The 18798-nt window shown below is 43.6% G+C and overlaps 1 protein-coding gene across 8 annotated transcripts in view; it reads left to right on the plus strand.

Moving 5' to 3' along the window:
- Positions 1–18798, plus strand: part of PPP3CB (protein phosphatase 3 catalytic subunit beta) — an 818129-nt gene that overhangs the window by 325495 nt on the left and 473836 nt on the right. For all 8 annotated transcript variants that reach the window (XM_069240450.1, XM_069240451.1, XM_069240445.1 and 5 more), the window contains exon 5: positions 1834–1979. In XM_069240450.1, coding sequence (XP_069096551.1) covers positions 1834–1979 — 146 coding nt within the window. The remainder of the gene's footprint in view (positions 1–1833; positions 1980–18798) is intronic.

Genomic DNA, 18798 nt, shown 5'->3' on the forward strand with positions numbered 1-18798 from the left:
GACTAAAGGGTCCCTCTTTTCAGCCACAATGCTCATGCTCACTAAAGGCATTAACATGAAACTTTGTGTTTCTGATTGCACTCACTTCCTTGCGCAGGTGCTGACAGGGCAAGACCCTTTGATTGAGGTCAACAAGCTCACGGTAGGCTTACAGAGACGTCCATAATTTCTTCTAAAAGTTTACCAACTTTACACCTCAAACAATTGAACTTCTAACATTGGTTCCAAATTATTCGAGCTGAGGTAGTACTCCGTACACTAGATGTCAAACAAGCACTTGCACACTACATGGATAAAATGAAGGCTTTATGCAGATGGAATCAACATTTCCTTTGTGTCCATAGAACTAAGTGCCAGATGTACTAAGATTGAAGTGGTCATAAACCCTCAGATTCATTAAATCAGAGGGATCACACATACTAAGAAGTACTTTTCTGTGTACTAAATACGTTTTAGGAGTCAGTAAAGTTTTACCGACTTAAAATAGGTTTAGAAATGGATAGGAAATTGCAATCTGGAAGGGACGTCATGTTGGCGTCCCTTCCAAACTGCAATCCAGCATCTTTTGTAATGATGATTTGCAACTGGAATTTTCATCACAAATAATTGATATGATACTGACTCTCAAGTAGAGGTCCCCTTTAGCCCCTTCCCTTTGTTAATTAGTGTGGAAGTTTCAGGGGTAAAAGACCGTATTCTACTGGACGACTGCCAACTGTCACTTAAATTTTTCAAAATTGATTTTTTTTTTTAATTAGCCCCATTTTGTGTGAAAAAAATAATCCGTCTGGTCAAAAAAGAGCACGTTTTTAATTTTGAAAAGCAATCACATGGATGATGGTCTGCTGACCCTTGAGGGCAAGCATTTCTGTGATTTTAGCTTATCGTAGTGTATTATCAATTGCAGCTTGCGTGATTAATATTCATTAGGCATGTTGGTCTGCAAACCACTGATGAGGGCATAGGTTGCTGTATAGTGCCATGCGTTTAGGTTTATATGGATGTGCGCACAGACAACTCCTGATGTCATTAACTTGCAAAAAGCATGTGTTTCTTTCGCAACATCCCACCCATGGATACTTGCAAGGGAGCAAGCAATATGTACATCCACAAATACATTCAGGAAATTATTATAATGACATTCAGGCAAGAAAAGAGGCCCAGTTGGGCTAAACAGTTTAAAAACATTATTTAAATACTTCTGCTTTATGACCACCTCAGCATTAAGGGGTTAGTGCACAGCTTTTAAGTCTGTGCACAGCACACTTTTTGTAGCTTGTAATGTAGATTCACACAAACCATCCACTTCCTCTGTGGGTATAAAACAAAACTCTTGATAGTTTTCTTTACTAAACATTATGTATTTCACAGGTTCAAGCACACATACCTATTCCAAAAGGGAAAATATAATATTTGTGGTATTGTATTGTAGATTTAATCTAAGTGATCACAAGTTCTACTCGAGCACAAATTTAAACCTTAAAGTAAACACATCTATTTGTCTGAATCCAACCCTAGATGAAAGGCTAATGTAGCGCATGGTGAATCTACAACATGACAAGCCCAAACATTTGGTTGCAGGTAAGTAAATGTTTCTTTCTAATGCTTACCCTTCCTTTGAAATCCCAGTCAATGGCAGTCTGAGAACAGAAAAACATATATCGGCCCATATTTTATATAATGTAGAGCTCAGATAATTTATGGTATGATTCTTTGTTGAGTTGATTTCATAATTTCTAATATTTCTTGTTTAGTTGTATAATTCTGATTCGGATGTTGTTACATTATTTGTGATTCATGATTTTCCCTAATATTTGCTGTAAATCTCTGCAGGTAAAATCAAATATTCTGAGAGAGTCTATGATGCTTGCATGGAAGCTTTTGATTGCCTCCCCCTTGCTGCACTTTTAAATCAACAATTCCTTTGTGTCCATGGTGGACTTTCTCCAGAAATACATACACTGGATGACCTTAAAAGAGTGCGTATTTTAAAATTTCTTTACTGCTTTTAACGACGTTTGTTTTAATGAATGTTTACACTGCTTATTGCTTTTGCAATCCATGGTAATTTTCCAACAGAAAATAGTGGTCTCTGGATTGTTTGTTTGAATTACAGAAGTGTTGGGGCCACCGAACAATTAAGGTTCATTTGGTCCTCTTATGGTTGTTTGTTAACCTTGCATGTATTCCCATGGAATAAAGCCTTTGTATGTGGGATTTCTTAGCCAATGTTAGTGCTTAGTAATTTTTCAATCTATCACACAACCATCCCCCAAATTACTGATGCACATACATCAACTACTGTTAGTGAAAAGCAGCAGTGGCTCCTTATCTGGGGAGAAGGGACATAACCCTGCCTTCTGAGAGGCTCCACATTCTGCCCCTTGCATCTGCTGATAAAGATTTAACTGACCATTGTCCATGAAAACACGAGTTTCTTGTTTTCATAGACACTGTTAGTGTGCAGGTCAGCCCTCTTGTTCTCCTCTCAGGCTCCAGAAGAAAAGAGGAGGAGGGAGGCTAAGGGAGATGAGGCACGATCTAGCTACAGAGTGTTGTTTCAAAATATGTCAATATATATCTGGATATCTGATTGTGCATATGAGGGGCATAGTTCAACTATGATACGCGCAAACTAGCAAAATCTATGTGTTTAGCAGACATAGGGTCAGATGTATGAAGTTTTTTTTATGTTCGCAAACAGCCCTATTCTTATGTACCAAGCTCAAATTGCGATTCAGTAACTTGTTACCAAATCACAAATTTGGGATTGCGAATCGTGATTTCAAAGGGGCGTGTTCAGGGCGTCCGTACCTTATATTGATTCACTTTGCTATGTACAGATATGTTGCGACCAAAATGCGGTTGCAAAATATTTGCATTTTACCACGAACTCGATGTTGAGGCCAATAGGGAGCAAGACAGTGCTGCGCAGGCAGTGTCTCAAGCACGATTCCAGCTTCCTGTAGGGTTGCACTTCCCGTCAAGGAGCTGGGAGAGAGATTGAGTTGACCTTCCTGTTTGCAAATCTAGCCTTGCTATTTTTCTGGCTCCTCGCTGGGAATCATTGCTTGCTAGTTCTAATGCCCAGCACCAGATTCCTGCTCTGCTGCTGCCAGTAGGCCTCAGAGTTGCCATTGCAGGAAGCAAGATAAGTAAGAAAAATTTTGTTTCCCTGTGCATGTATTTGTATGTTTGAGTGTGTTTGTGAGTGATTGACAGTAACTGAGATTGAATTAGAGTGTGTCAATGTGTTTTAGAGTGTCAATGAGAATGAAAGTGAGTGGGACTCTGAGTGTGAGAGAGTGTATGGATACGTTTAAGTTAGTGTGAGGGAGTGGGTGAAGAGTGTTAATGTAATAGAGGCAAGATTGTGAGAGGATGTGGAAGGGCATTAGGTATTTAGCCTTTAATGGGGCAGCAGGTGTAATTGCACCAGGGCCCAGAGTCTTTGCATGTGAAAGGGTGTGTGTGTGTGTGCGTTTGTGAAAGTGAGAACCAGTGAGTATGCCTGTGTGTAACTGTGAAATGGGAGTGAGTATGAGTGAGATTGGAGTTACATTGAGAGAGGGGGAAGAGAGTGAGAGGGAGTGAGTATGAGTGAGAGAGTGTGAGTGAGTAAGAGACTTTCTGATCAAGTATGCCGCTGGCCATGGCATACTCCATATAATTCTGGTTTATAGGGGCTTCCAAGGTAACATGCTGCTGGTGGCGAATTGGAGATAATTCTTGTCATAAGAAAGAACACCCATGCAAAATAGAGGCCCTGATAAACTAGAAGCAATCCTTGGAAAAAAGCTTGTGTTTGCATACTGGAGGAAATTCATTGCATGGAGGCACCCTTGGCAAAATGCTTTCGCTGGGGCTGTGGAGGTCAGTGTTGGCATAAAGGAGGGATTCCAAGGTAAAATGCACACCCTGAAATACTGGAAGAAATACTTGACATAAAAGGACACCTATTTAGGCCATGAGCCAGGACGCCATATTTAAGGTATTGACCTCACTGGGGGGTTTGTGGGGAGTAGGTTCTAACATGCTTTGTTTTGCATGCATAGATGCCTAGAGATCAAAAAATTGTGATAGCAGATCATCCATCTTTGCCTTATGTCTGACGTTATTGAATTAGTGGCAATAGCTGAAAAAAAGACTGCTTTTCATATTTTTGATAAGTAGCATACACATTCTGTGTCAGAACTGGAGGCTCAGATTATGCTTAACTCTTCCTTTAATTTCCACTCAGCAGCCTTAAATTACAACATTAACATTTCAAAGACTAAAAATCCCATAAGTCTTTGCTTCAACCAGACAACCATAGAAATACCTTCAGGACCACACTTCCTCTCTCTTCACTCTTCAGCAGCCAGGTAAGTGCCATTCATAGTTGTTTTGTATTAGTGTGTTTTATTCACTGCCTTTTTCCCTTTACCCAATTCTGTAAAGGGAAGTGAGTCACTGGTTTTGTGTTTCTTGCTAAGTTGCTTTTGTTCTCCATCTGACTGGGTGCTGCTTGCGCTTCCCTCACGCGATCGGATTGTTGACCTGGACGGGCCTCGGCCCTCTGTGCGTACCTCCTCTGCTAGCAGCTTTTTCCCTGGGACTACTGGCGTGCCTGCTGGTGTTTTCCTGGCACACATTGGCCCTGCAGGTGAGAGTGCCTTCCTGTTGTGTTCCCTTTGGGCCTCTGGGTAGCTCTCGGCTGCCGCCTGAGCGTGTGTTTACCCCTGAAGACATTTCCTGTTCTCCCTCCAAGAGACAGATGACACTTCCGTGGAAGAGTCTGTTAACCCTGAGGGGGACTTGGGAGATGAGCCAAGCCTGAGTAGGCCGTGGCATTCGGAAGGTGGTGCCAAGAGAGCCGGGCTGGATGATGACGATGAAGTTGAGAAGGACTCCTCAGGGGTGCCGGGGATGCTTAAGTGGGAAGACATTTACCACCCTTGCTTAGCAGACTGGGTCCCTGTGTAAAAGGTGTCACGCTATGTTGCCAGCCGGATACGCAAGCGCATGGGCTAAGATGTGCGGGCTGTCTGAGGGCAGAATGCTAGCCAATAAAGTCACCTCTACACATGAGATTGATTCCAAGATGGCGACTTTTATTGCCAAATTCATTAAAGATCCTAAGAAAGGTCTAGACTGATTCTGGAGGACTTGCCAGGATAAGGTCCTGGATGTCTTGGGAGACCACTCATGAAGATCTTGGACTTGGCAGAAGATGCCATTGAATCCGGCAATCCAATTGTCCCTACCATCCTTTCAGGTTGGGCCCAATAAGCCCTGTGTTTTTTGGACAATGTGAAATGTGCCCTCTCCACAAAGAGAAGATGTTCTCTATTAATAAAGTTAGAGACTCGGATGAGTGAACTTGCCTCTACGGAGGCGGGTCTTGTTGCAAAAAGGGGTCTCTTCAGAGATCCCTTCATAAAAGAGCTTACCTACTTTGTAAATACCTTTCCTCCAACCTTCCCTCCAACAGTCTATTAAGAAAGTTTTTAACCAGCAAATGTTTTCCGGGCCAGAAGAGGTAGGGGTGCGTCTCTGGTCGCTCCCTCACTAATCCCCAAAGGCCACAAACAAAGAGATACATCTAGTGGCAGGATCAGAAATGCTTCGGGAACTTCTACCCCTCACAAGGATGTGGCGGAGGCTATGGCAGAAGAGGAGCATATCATGGAGCAAACAACGCACCTGGAGGTGGCTCTGGTAAACAATACTCCTTTCCCCTGTGTGGTAGGGGCCAGGCTACGGTGGTTTGCCCAAAAGTGGATGTCCATCACAGGGGATGCTTGGGTTCTTCAAACCATTCAGGGTTTTCACATAGAACTTTATGGGACCCCCAGTCCAACCTACCCATCCATGTCTTTTGGTGTTTTCCCAGGAAGGCACACAGGTGGTGGATCACAAGGTGTCCGAACTTCTCAAGAAAGGTGCAATATCTCACTCAACTCTCCATCCCAGGGGTTTTGTGAGCAATATTTTCATTTTGAAAAGAAAAACAAGGGTTTCTAAGCTATTATCAAGAAAGTGGATGATGTACCGCCATTTCAAGATGGAGGGTATTTACCTCCTTAGAAATATTCTACTACCTAACGACTGGTTAGTGAGGCTTGAACTAAAAGGCGCCTTCCTCACAGAGCCCATTTTTCCACTATGCCGATGGTTTCTTCCATTCGAATGGAGGGGTCAAGTCTACGAATTCACATGCCTTCCAGTCGGACTTTCTTGTGTGGCTTGGTGCTTCATCCAGATGATGAGACTGGTAGTGGAATGGTTGAGGGCCAGGTGAATCAGGCTCATCGTATATTTAGAAGATATTCTCCTGATGCACCAGAACAGGGAGGCCTTCCTCCGACAACTAGATTTGACCAAGAATCTCTTACAAGATCTTGGCTTCCTCTTGAATTGTCAATAAACAGATTTCACTCTGGCCCAGCAAATGCCTTTCTTGGGGTTCCAAATAGATACTGTGCAACAGTCCCTTTGTCTTCTCCAGAAGAAAATGGCGTTTATTCACAGGGAGCTGCGGAAGATGGTGGACAGGGAGAAGGTTTCTCTGTGCAATCTTGCCAGGGTAGTGGGTCTCCTTTCCTTTTCTATTCAGATGATTTTTCCTGGACCCCTACCCTATTGGGCACTCAGGCGTCAGAGAGTGTTGGTCCTTCTGCCTTCAACACAACCTTTCTATGACAGCGGAGTACCTTCTCGGGAGGCTGAATCAGATGGCAGATTGGCAGTCTTGACAGCTAAAGGTTTACAGCAATTGGTAACTAGACCCTGTTCTCTTTCAGCAGATCATGGTTCAGTGGCACCCTTGTCAAGTGGACCTGTTTGCGTCCCTACATCTCAGGAGATGTCTAATGTACGCCCAGAAGATCTGACCTTTGCCCAGAAGCTCGCACAGATCACATGCTTGCCTGGAATGGCAGAGCCAATTCTGGGTCCGTCCCAGATCTAGTCATATAGTCCAATGGCAGTCTGATTGGAAGGGGCGCTCGAAGTGGAGAGCAATTGTCAGTTAGGCCCTGTTCTCTTGCAGCAGATCATGGTTCCGTGGGGCCCTTGTCAAGTGAACCTGTTTGCGTCCCGACTCAACTACCAGCTACCCGGATTCTTCATTTGGCAACCGGACTCTCTGGTGGAAGCAATCAATAATTTTCTCCATGACTGGTCCCAGTTTCGGGGCTATGTGTTTCCCCTCCTTTTTGATGATAACCAGACTGTCGGCCAAGGTCAGGCAACAGAAGGTGGAGGTGATCCTAGTGACACCGTTCTGTAGATCTCAAGCCTGTTTTCTAGTTCCTCTGGAACTTTCTATGGCTTCTCCAGTCCTTCTTCCCCAGACCTCTCAGATGCTGAGGGATCCACACGCAACTCACACCCTCTGGTTCAGGATGGCAGTCTCACTCTGAGGATTACAGGAGCAGTTGGGAAGTCTCAGGCCTTTCAGTACAAGCTGGGTCCCTTATCAAACGAGCCTGGTCGGATTCTAAAGTTGGAACAGTATGGATCAGCCTGGCCTAGGTGGTCGTGCTGATGTTTACAGTGGGATTTGGATCCTGTGGGGGCAGATGTAGTGCAGGTTGTCAATTTCCTGACCCAGTTAGAAGACAAGGGGTTGGCATACCGTACTTTAAATCCTCTTGTATGTCGTCTTCTCAGGAGCATCCGGTTATCAGTTACAAAGGAGCCATGACATTCCGCACACTGGGACATTAATGTAGTTTTGCATATGCTCCAATCTTGGCAGGACAAGCAGTATCTTTCTCCTAAAGAACTGTCAGGTAAATTGATTATGTTAATATGTCCAATCTCCAGCAAAAGGGTGTCAGATGTTCGTGCCTTGGACAGTACGGCATGTATGTTTATTCAAGAGAGAGTTTCCTTTACGGTTTCGAAGCATACCAAATCTCATACCAGGGTGGTTCATTATCCCTCTTTTCTTGACCACCCTAAACTATATGTAGTCCATTGTCTAAGAGCATATGAGACCATGACATTGAGTACCGTAGGCTGGGACAGATCAATTGGTTTTTTCACCCAAAAAACCCTTTAAACCGGTGTCATCTAACATTGCTGTTTGGGGTTAGATGGGTTATTTAGGAAGTGGGGATTGACACAATCTCTTTTGGCATCCATTCTACAAGGGGGTGCCATGGCCTCAGAAGCTTTTTCTCTGAGAGATAGACTTGAGGATATTCTCAGAGCAGCAGATTGGTCATCTGAATCTACCTATAAGACCTTATTATTTTAAGCCAATTCCCTTTTGTTGTGCTTTTGTTGTCAATCAGCTTAAACTAGCATAATCTGAGCCTCCGGTCCTGACGTAGAATATAAAATTTCCTAGCTATAGTGAAGGAAAGTTTCAATTCTATTTTCTTGCTGCTTAACCTCCGACATTCCTTGTAATCTCAATGTTGGAATAAGTATACGTTTGTTTGATTTTGTACTGTATATTTTACTGTGTTTTTTCTTAATTATACTGTTTAATACCCTCTTGTTCCCTTGTCAATTAAGTATGATCACTATTGTTTCATGATTCCAGACAATTGTTTCAGAATATATTATGTCTGTTTGTTTTCTTTCTTCATAGGATCGGATCAAAAACAGGATTTTTGAAAGGCACTAGGATCAGGCAGCATGCTCGAAGAAAGAGGAACTGCAGTCCTGGGTGGTTATTCTTATAGGATGGTATATCTATTAATGGTAGTTACTTAAGGCTGCTTGAGTGGAAATTAAAGGAAGAGTTAAGCGTAATTCTTGTCTCCGTGTCCTTAATAGAATTGAAACTTTCCTTCACGATAGCTTGGAAATTTTATATTCATCATAATATGTGGCCAAATAAATCTAATTCCACCAGATTGGTTAAATTCAATATAATTTAAAAATAGTTATTGTTGTTAGTTGTAATAGCAATATAGTCCTTAAAATAATAACAGTAAACCTTAATTGTATTCCTCAAATATTGATATAGATTATATACATAATTTTCACTTAAAATTTCAAATAATAGTTGTCACATCTTACATATGTCATGAGTGAACATAAACACAATCTTATCATTCACATTCGTCGTCATCATCTTCTGAATAGGTATCATCATTCTCTGTGTCTGTTTGATTTTCACAGGGGGGGGATTTGAACATGCCAATGCACCTGAGGTAATTTAGACAGCAGACACATATTGGCAGTTTGCAGTTCCTTATGCAGTAGCAAGCTAATAGATCTAACACAGCCTGAGGTGCTTGCTGCCCCCGTACAGTCTACTACCTGTTGCTGTGCTCCCTCATGTTTTTCCAACTTCCACCCTCTCCCAATTGGACTAGGTGTATGTGGATCATTCAGAAGACATCTCTTGCTTATAGCAGCTTGATAACTTGCACGCTCGTCATGTTTCTTCACAGGCCCTGCAAGATGGAAGTTGATGGCTGTCTATCTCACCCTTCTTTGCTCAGTATAGATGATATCTCAAGTCATTCATGCGATGAACCGAAGATTTTAGTGCATACAGCAAGCATGAGAATTGTTTCAATTTGTCCATTAGTTCTCCAGAGAAATCCCATTCGTCCCCAAATTGCAAAAATGTTTCCCATGTGTGTCTGTTGGCGGACAGGATTTTGAATGCATGTACTTTTGCTTTTCCTGCAAATGTGTTTTCTATGTCCTATTCGGTAAACGTATGGAGACCTATCATAGCTCGACAAACATTTTCACCAAGCGTTGAAGCTATTTTCCCAATGCCAAGGACTCGCATGCGCATTTTAGTACCACATTTCAGAAACAATTTGGCCATGATTCTGTCATGAAATACCAAACACATAATCAACACATCAGTGTCATCTGAGCTTATCACAAGTACCTAATAACCCTCATTAGCAGAGTGTGCAGCATGCAGCAACAAAGGACCATCTGCTTCTTCATTTGTACTGTTGAGATCAAGCACTTCATGGATCCTTTCAGATGTGATTTTGTAGCATTTATCTTCTCAGTTTGCAAAGCGTTTTATTCTCAACTTTTACAAAATACTCTGGTTTCCTCTATTTGTTATCAAGAAATGCCATCAGAGTTGTTTTATTCCTTACGTGGCTTAGGAATTTCCTTCACTGTTGGACAACCTGGGAAGATGAGATACTCCGTAACTGGTGCCCGGGTTCTCCCCTCTGATGTCCTTTCACTGTTCTTAATAGACATCTCATTGTATGTATCAAACACAGCATTGATTATTTGACTCCTATTTTCGTACTGCAAAGCCATGGACAAGACAGAAGTAGCCACCTCACTAAAGTTTGATTCCACTCCCTTTACTCTCTGAACAAGAACCATACCACCAATCAGCATGGCTGAATTTCCAAATATTTCCTCAGAATGGGTAGTGTTTTTCTGCAAGTATGTTGCTAAAACAGCATTGTTTGTCTTTTGAAACTGACCTTCTGGAGTTCCTAGAGATGAGAAAGTATATTGATAATTTGAAGGTTCTGATTCTGTGCTGTCACAATGATTCGACCAAATAGTGCTTTGTCTGCTTTCATGATGATTGTCCTGCCATTGCTGTTCACTGCCTTCTTCTTGGACATGTTAGTGAAGGTTTTTAATTTGTTCATTTTCAGTTGGTCATGAAACTTCTTAATAGGTGGATTATTCTCAAGTTCCTCAAGTTTGAAGTCTGTTTAGCACTGTTCGGCTATTTCATGCGCCTTATTTATGTTGGATGCTATGTCTTAGGATGCCTTTTATGCAGTGGAGAAACTAGTGAGATCATGTTTCTCAACAAATGAGTTTATTTAGCTTTGAACCAGACCTACAGCTCTCGCAACAGTTTCTTTGTGTTTTTCAATTCGTGAATTTAGTAGTTCGCATGAGTTATCTCTGATTTGTTGTTAGAAACCATTTTCCTTATCTGACCCAAAAAGCCGCTTCTGTGTTCAGCCATCATATAATATCTTTTCACAGCACCTGCATTGAGGTTCAACCTTCTTGTACCACCCGGAGTCTGTGTGTCTTTGTTGACTGTTACATCTATTGTTTGATAGACCGGAATTCATCCAAATGGATGAACATCTGACAGTTGAACTGTGGTGTACCTCTGGATGTTTCACTGCAAGTAATGCCATAGTATGCAGGAAGATATCTAGCGTAGTTCATCCTCTCATATGCAAAACACCATGGGATCATAGAGCTTATTGGTGGTAAGATGTAAATGTCAATTTCCTTCTCGAGCAGCGCACAGCAGAGCCACCAAGACATTTTTTTAACAATATCCACATGCAACATCCAAAATGCAGAGACAGTTTCATTGTCATGACGAAGATGTTCCAGGAATACACCCCAAAGCTGTTTTACTTCAGCAAGGCCAGCATTCTGCAAGAGGTTGTCTAATCTCTGTTGGCATAAGTCTTTTTCAAATTCATTAACATCCTAAGTGAAGGAGTAGACTCCCCTGAGTGTTTTCTTTGTAATTCTTCTCCACCCAATGGATACATTTCAACCAAGCCAGTCTCAACATAGTTTCTTACACGCACTTGTGTACTCTAATTTCATGGCACGATTGTACATATGACCTTCTAGTAATGATGATATTGATCCTTCTATCATGTCTGCTTCAATGCAAAGGTCACGAAAGCCAATGTCTTGAAAGCGTTTTCCAAGAATGGATGTGACATTGCAAATGTTGTGAAAGGTGCCTATTTGAAGAATGATTCTGTCATACCTTGATTTAAGCTTCCACCTGATCTCAGTTGCTTTTGCGTTGCGAGCTTGATCCGTGACCACTACAATTTTCGTCAAATGCAGTGATTCCCTTATCAGCTCTGATTGTTACAAAATGTCAGAAACAATTGTCAATGAAGTTGCAGGGGCATTAATGGTGGGTAAGTAGCCAATGGAATCCAGTGATACACTAACTAGGTCTCTAGTATTGATGTTAAATCCTGTTGAAACTTGGTATTATCTGTGTGAGGCTCGCTTCTTGTCTTGTAACAACCCAGATTAAGTTCTTATTTTGTGCACGCTTCAATTGGACAACACATTTCGGCATGACTTCTGTACTTGTCATCAATGGCTGAGGCCCAACTCGTTCACCAGAAACATACATGAAAATTCTTCAGTATTTATGGTGGTCAGGTTTTTTGCTTTTGTTCCTCAATGCTTTAGAGAGGAGCTTTAAAATGTTGTGGTCCAAATCACTTGGACTGCACAGCAATAATGTTGACTCAATGAATTGTCTTCTTAGCAGTAAGGGTCTCTTCCAGCCTATCAGTGTTATCCCATGCTAAGTTAGTGAGTTCACAAGGCTCAATGTCAGCTGGAAGAACAATTTGCTAATTTAAGGTAACAGCAAGTTTCTGAAGACACGAGGCGGTACCATTTTCTTATAGTTGTGAGTATAAAATCCCATGACTAAGTCTGTTTAGAGTGCAAATGATTTCAACATTGCCTTTCAGCTTTTTTTATGGCATATGGGAGCAACAATTGCTGGGTGGGGGGGGTTGCTGGCCATTTGTTGCTGCATATATAATGTATTGACTGATTGCAAGTAAGGCAACCCTTATGGATGGCTTTGTGTTTTCTGGATCTCCAGTCAGAAGTCGTAATAGGAACCATTTAAGTTAATCAGGCACTGTAAATGAATCTTTATCAATGTCTGATGATTATATGGCCATGGTGTTGATGTCAAGTTTGTTTTAATCATAGTTCTCATGCACAATGAAGTTTGATCAGTGATCTTGTTCATGTCTTTTGCCTTAACCTTTAAAACCGATAATTCTCTTTTCAAACTCTTATTTTCTCTTACAACGTCCTGTAGCATGACACTATCAGGTTGGGCCAGTAATTTTCCTTGGTTGTCTGGGAATATGTGGAGGCTGTCACAGAACTCAGTTTTCTTCTTATTTGCTTCTTGGTTGATTTGTCAATTCCCTGCATTTCTCTGTGTGTCAGGGTTTCAAGCCTTTCATTGAGAGTTGTCACACACATTACCTCTTTGTTAGGAATAATCACAGTTCTAATGTATTGAAATAGTTCATCATGTGCTTCATCTCTCATATTTTTGTAGTGATCATCAGTTTGAATGCTAGATGCATGGCCTTCCTCCTTTGCTTTAACCCTTGTATAGTTCATATTATAAGATGCATAGTAATTGTGTTCTGCAGCTACTTTGTCCCTACTACAAACTGCTAACATCTTTGAATCACAATTAATGGTTGCACACTCCTGAAGCCTTTTGGCAACTCTAAGCTCTGTGGCTTTGATTATTTTTCCTGCCTTGATGTTCCCGTGTAGCATCTTTCCCCAAAATATACATTCTTCAGCATACACGTTTGAATTTAATGATGTTCCTAGGTTTAAGCATTTACTTGTGCGCTCACTCGTTCCAACATTATCACTGACACTTGCTTCAGTTTTTTGCTTCATAGTCTTTCAATCTCTCTCTTTATAGTAAACAGACTCCTGCACTTCCTGTGGTAAAATACTTAGGGAACCAAGTTGCTTTCCACATTTCTCGCAGTGTCTAACAGTAGAATGTGATGCCTTACCTGAGCTGCCTGTAACAAAGTATTCCATGATGAGTATTCCAGCGGGCTTGTCAATGAAACTCCATGTTGGACATTTGACCATAAATTAACTAAGCACTGGGGATCAGAGGGACAGGATGTGCTTGTTTCAGTCTTCTTTATGATGCTGCACGGTCATTCACCACCAGCTCTGGAAAAACAAACAATTAAAAGATTTTACTTGGTGTACTTAATATGATAATACATATTATAATTATCAATGTATGTAATCACATTTACTGTAATTGTAATGTTTAATAACATTCACAATAATAAAAATTATGAAAAATGTCCATTTAAATTAAGGTATCTTGGGAGTGGAATGGTAACTCGCATAAGGCAGAGTTACAACTTGCTATCACATATTTTCCAACTCTGGGCATCCATACCTTGCCAATATATCATATGAGAACCCATCCCCTCAAGTGGTACCGATAACATGGTTGACTCAAGGCCTAATTGTGAAATCCTGGTGCTGGCGTACTGGTGATAATTATTTGATTTAGGCATAACAGCCATGGCCAATGGGGCTGTAGGGGTGGGTTGGGGAAAGTATACCATGATAAAATACTGCCTCTGAAATAATGGAGTTAATTGTTTATATTTGGGCAAATCTAGTGGCAACATTGTGGACCTGGAATATTGAATGTAAGTATTGCCATAGAGGGTCCCCATAAAAATATACAAGCATTGATACAATGAAGTTAATTCTTAACCAGTTCACAACGTTCAAGGGAAATTTAGAAAATATTGGGGTGACCTCTGGCAACTATTACACCCCACCATGTTTAAAGATCACCAACCACCACTGGTGACAAGATCGCCCATGAAAAGTGCCCCTCTCCTTGGCCGAGGGAACTGCTAGGCACTGCAGTGCTTGTCCCAACGAGGTGGGTGAGGGTTCCTATTCTTGAATAAGGGATGCCCTGAACAGCACCTCTGGTATAAATTAGGACAGACCTTATTGATCAACCGCTGCCAAAAAGTTGGACTGAGAGTACTACTTTGGAACATCACTTTTTAAAATTATTTTGAATAGTAGTAGGGAAGACGTGTAGAAAAAAAAGGATTGAAATAGTGGAATTTACACCTCCGATTTACTGCAAATTATTGAACAAAAGAGTATTCAAATACAGCTTTTCAAAGCACAAATGTGAAAAAACATTAGAAAGAAGTCGCACTGGACAGGTATGCACCAGAGCATGGAATCCAAGTAGACAAGCACTACACACGTATGCACCAGAGGGTGAAATCAAAGCGGACAGACACTCCACATTATGAAGGGGGTGGGATACAAGAGTAGTGGTACTGCACATGTATGTTTGGGAGGAGGGAATCAAAGCGGGCAGGTAATCCACAGGCATGCATACAAGGATGGGATAAAATGGGCTGGCACTGCACAGGTATACATACAAGGGTGGGAACAAAGCAGCCAGGCATTGCACAGGTATGCATGGGAGGAGGGAATCAAAGTGGACACACACTGCACAAGTATGCAAGAGGTGGATTCCAAGAGTGGTACTGCACCGGTATGCACTGGATGAGTAAATCAAAGCGGGTAGGCACTGCACAGGAAGGCATACAAAAGAGGGATCAAAGCAGTCAGTTATTGCACATGTATGAAAAGAAACTGAGCAGACATACATGTTGCTCTACATCCGGTTTCTTGGAGCACGAGGGGGTAGCAGGGGGGTTTAAGTGGCACACCGCTCACTTTCAGAGCACGAGCAGGATCCAGTTGTGCAGACGGAAGCAAGCGATTATTGCAAAGGTGACGAGTGCTCCCGGAAAAGCAGGCTCCGTTTGTGAGGCTGGCCCTTCAGTGGCACTGCTCCCCCATCGGCACCGGGGAAGGTTAAAGAATCGCCACCACCCCACAATGCTTTCATGCCTCAGTAGCACTCAAGGTTGCCCTCACTGTTGCCCTCGGCAGGCCTGGCCCCACATAGCATTGACCCTCACTGACACTGGGAAATAAACATGCATCGCCATGGCTGAAGTCCCAACTGAAGGCTGTCCCAGGGGTGGACTCCTACTGCTGCCCTGTGGTGGCACAGCTCAGGCCATAGTCACACCCCATGACACTGTCAGCCACCCACTGGAGCGGTAATACCCCAGAGGGTTAATGATCCAGTACTGCTGGATGCCCACGGTCCATGTGAGCCTTGACCTGCACGCAATCACACCCCATGACCCTGCCGCCAACTGGAGAGGGAATACCCCTGCCTCCCCACACTGCTTTCATGCTCTAGAACACGAGGCTGTGCCCCAGGTGTGCTGTGTGCCTGGACATGCCCAGAGTACACTGGGGAGGGAGGAACACGTGCCCTCGCACGCCTTTCATGTCCCACTAATAGAAATGGCAAACAATGAGGTAATACTAAAACAAAATGTGCTGCACTACACCGCATAACTTGCCTTTTTCGACGCATAATTTAGTCAGTCCTACCTTATAATTTGAACGACGTCTGCAACATAATTCCAGTGGCCCTTGCTATGCATCATTCATCCTTTCATTTAAGTACAAGTGAATAAAAACTCCGGAATCTTTGTTTCAGTGGCGCAACTAAAGCCTGATGAAGGGTGTCCAGAACATTAAAAAGTCCCCTCTGCTCTGTAGTGTACAGACACACTGCACACACTACGCTGAGGAAGTTGTCTGTTGTTGCCTGCGCTCCGGCTGCACTCCCTCAGCCTGTGATGTCCGATACCTGCAATGTGGGTACAGTACTGAGACCGAACGACGCGACCACGGGCGCAATTCATAGCAGGATACAATGCCACACGTACCCAGTGTTACTCCGTGAGGCAACATCAGATTCATTGTCACAAATTGCATTTTCAGACCAAACCACACTCCTGTTTGTCGCACCAAAATAAAGGCTGGTTCGCTCAACGTGGTGAAATGGAGAGCTTGAAAATCCCACCTAAGTAGCAGCTCTGCGCTTCTTAATATAATAATTTACCATACACTAAGCGCCCAATAGGCACTGAAGGCCCCTGAGATAGGAATATTAGTGTTACTATTCACAAAAATACAATACTGCCAGAAGTCAGACCTGTAAACTTCAGAATGACAGATCGCTACAGCATGAACATTAACTCACTGAGCTATCTGGCACGGAAATTCAAAAGGCAAGCCTCACACATATGTGCCCCGTGCACCTTACCCCATTACACTATTTTTTTTGTGATTTGAGGACGTGAAGTGCATCTCACATACACTTCTTTGGAGCAAGTGCATTATCCTGCTGAGGAATCCTACTGGGATTGGTACGGATCACACATACACTACATATTGATTTCTATAGTTCTGGGCCTTGCTCCGACATGTTATTCTGCAGATTATAGGGTTCACAGAAAGCCTGACATCATATGACTGACTTTTCCCCCGCCCAACCTTTCAGACACCCGTCGTATCAATATACATCCACATTTCTTTACAGACTAGTCAGCCTTGGACTGGGGGCACAGTGTGTACTGCCGAACCTGGAACCTTACCGGAGTCGCAGAGTTCGGCTGAGACGGTGCTGCTTTCAGTGTCCACCAGAATTGCTGCAGCCAGAGCTGGCAGAGGGGGAGCCCCTCAGTCAAGCACTTCCAGCGGTGCTCTCAGAAGATAATTCCAGGATCTACAGGAGGGCAAGCAGGGAGCCTCTTCAAGCATGTCCATGTCAAGCAGTACTGAAGGCTGCCCAAGTCGTGCTGTGGACTTGGACCTTCAAGCAGATAAATCCCATGCACTGCCAGCCACTGTTGGGGGAGACGTCGAAGAGCACCCCATGTTCTTTTGAGGTGTTTTTGTCCATGCTCACTAAAAGTAGGTGGCACATCCAGCCAGGTGCACAGCTCTGTCTTTGTTTTTACCCTGACAGTATGTCCAACATGCCAAAATGTCAACATCTGGGATGCCTACGCCTGTGCACCCTACCTAGCCTCCAGAATGGGCAGTGATGACAGGCCAGCACCATCAACACTTCCCTCTCCTCCGAGGCCTTTACCTACATCGATTGCTCAACTATGTCGCAGTCTGAACGGAATTCCTCATATATGCACAGGAGAAGGGACTGGCACTTCACAAGGAGTCCCGAGGTCTAGCCAGCGTGCCAGGTCCTATGGTAGATGCCATGTGTGAGGCTATTGTAGAACTGAGAATGAGAGAGCTTCCTGCAAGGGAAGGCAGGGTGGACCACAGCAGGCCAAAACAAAACTTTTCGCAAAACTCACTCACCCAGGCTATGGTAGATGCCATGTGTCACAAGTAGTCCCGAGGTCTAGCCAGCGTGCCAGGTCCTATGGTAGATGCCATGTGTCACAAGTAGTCCCGAGGTCTAGCCAGCGTGCCAGGTCCTATGGTAGATGCCATGTGCCACAAGGAGTCCCGATGTCTAGCCAGAGTGCCAGGTCCTATGGTAGATGCCATGTGCCGCAAGGAGTCCTGATGTCTAGCCAGAGTGCCAGGTCCTATGGTAGATGCCATGTGCCGCAAGTAGTCCCGAGGTCTAGCCAGCGTGCCAGGTCCTATGGTAGATGCCATGTGCCGCAAGTAGTACCGAGGTCTAGCCAGCGTGCCAGGTCCTATGGTAGATGCCACGTGTGAGGCTATTGTAGAACTGAGAATGAGGGAGCTTCATGCGAGGGAAGGCAGGGTGGACCGCAGCAGGCCAAACAAAACTTTACGCAAAACTCACTCACCCAGGCTATGCTCTTATTCTCCCTGGGCCTAGTGACTGGGCTGCAGTGGGACAAACAACCCACACTTTAGAAGAACCTGGAAGGAAGCTGCCGGACTCCTTCCTCAACCCCCAGCCCACCTATGATAGATAAATCATTAGGAGTTGCTGGGTCTCGGTGGAAGAGACAGAGGCCACTGGCACACCCACTCTTTCGTTGTCTCAGGTGGGCTGCCCTGCTCCCAGCCATTGAGTCTAATAGAAGTCTTCCGACTCCTCCCTGGGCCATGAAATAACACCCAAAGTCAAGCGCTGTTCTCAGCAGTATCATACAAACTGCACCCACCAATGTATCGTCACTGTCCTGATCTATGCCTCCAGCTCGAAGAAATCATTGCCCGGCCAAGGCATGAGCAGGGCCAAGGGCCACCCTCTTCCACCCCCTTAAAAAAAAACAGATTTACACATAGTTGTCACCGAGCAGCGTGCACAGTTTATTGATTGCTGGCTGGTCGGTGTTTCTTTTCACCCTTTTGTACTCTCCTAGGGTGGCAAGGAGCGCCCATCTCGCCCCTTAAGGC

The sequence above is a fragment of the Pleurodeles waltl genome, chromosome 6 (genome assembly GCF_031143425.1).
Source record: "Pleurodeles waltl isolate 20211129_DDA chromosome 6, aPleWal1.hap1.20221129, whole genome shotgun sequence".
In the NCBI taxonomy this organism is placed as follows: Eukaryota; Metazoa; Chordata; class Amphibia; order Caudata; family Salamandridae; genus Pleurodeles; species Pleurodeles waltl.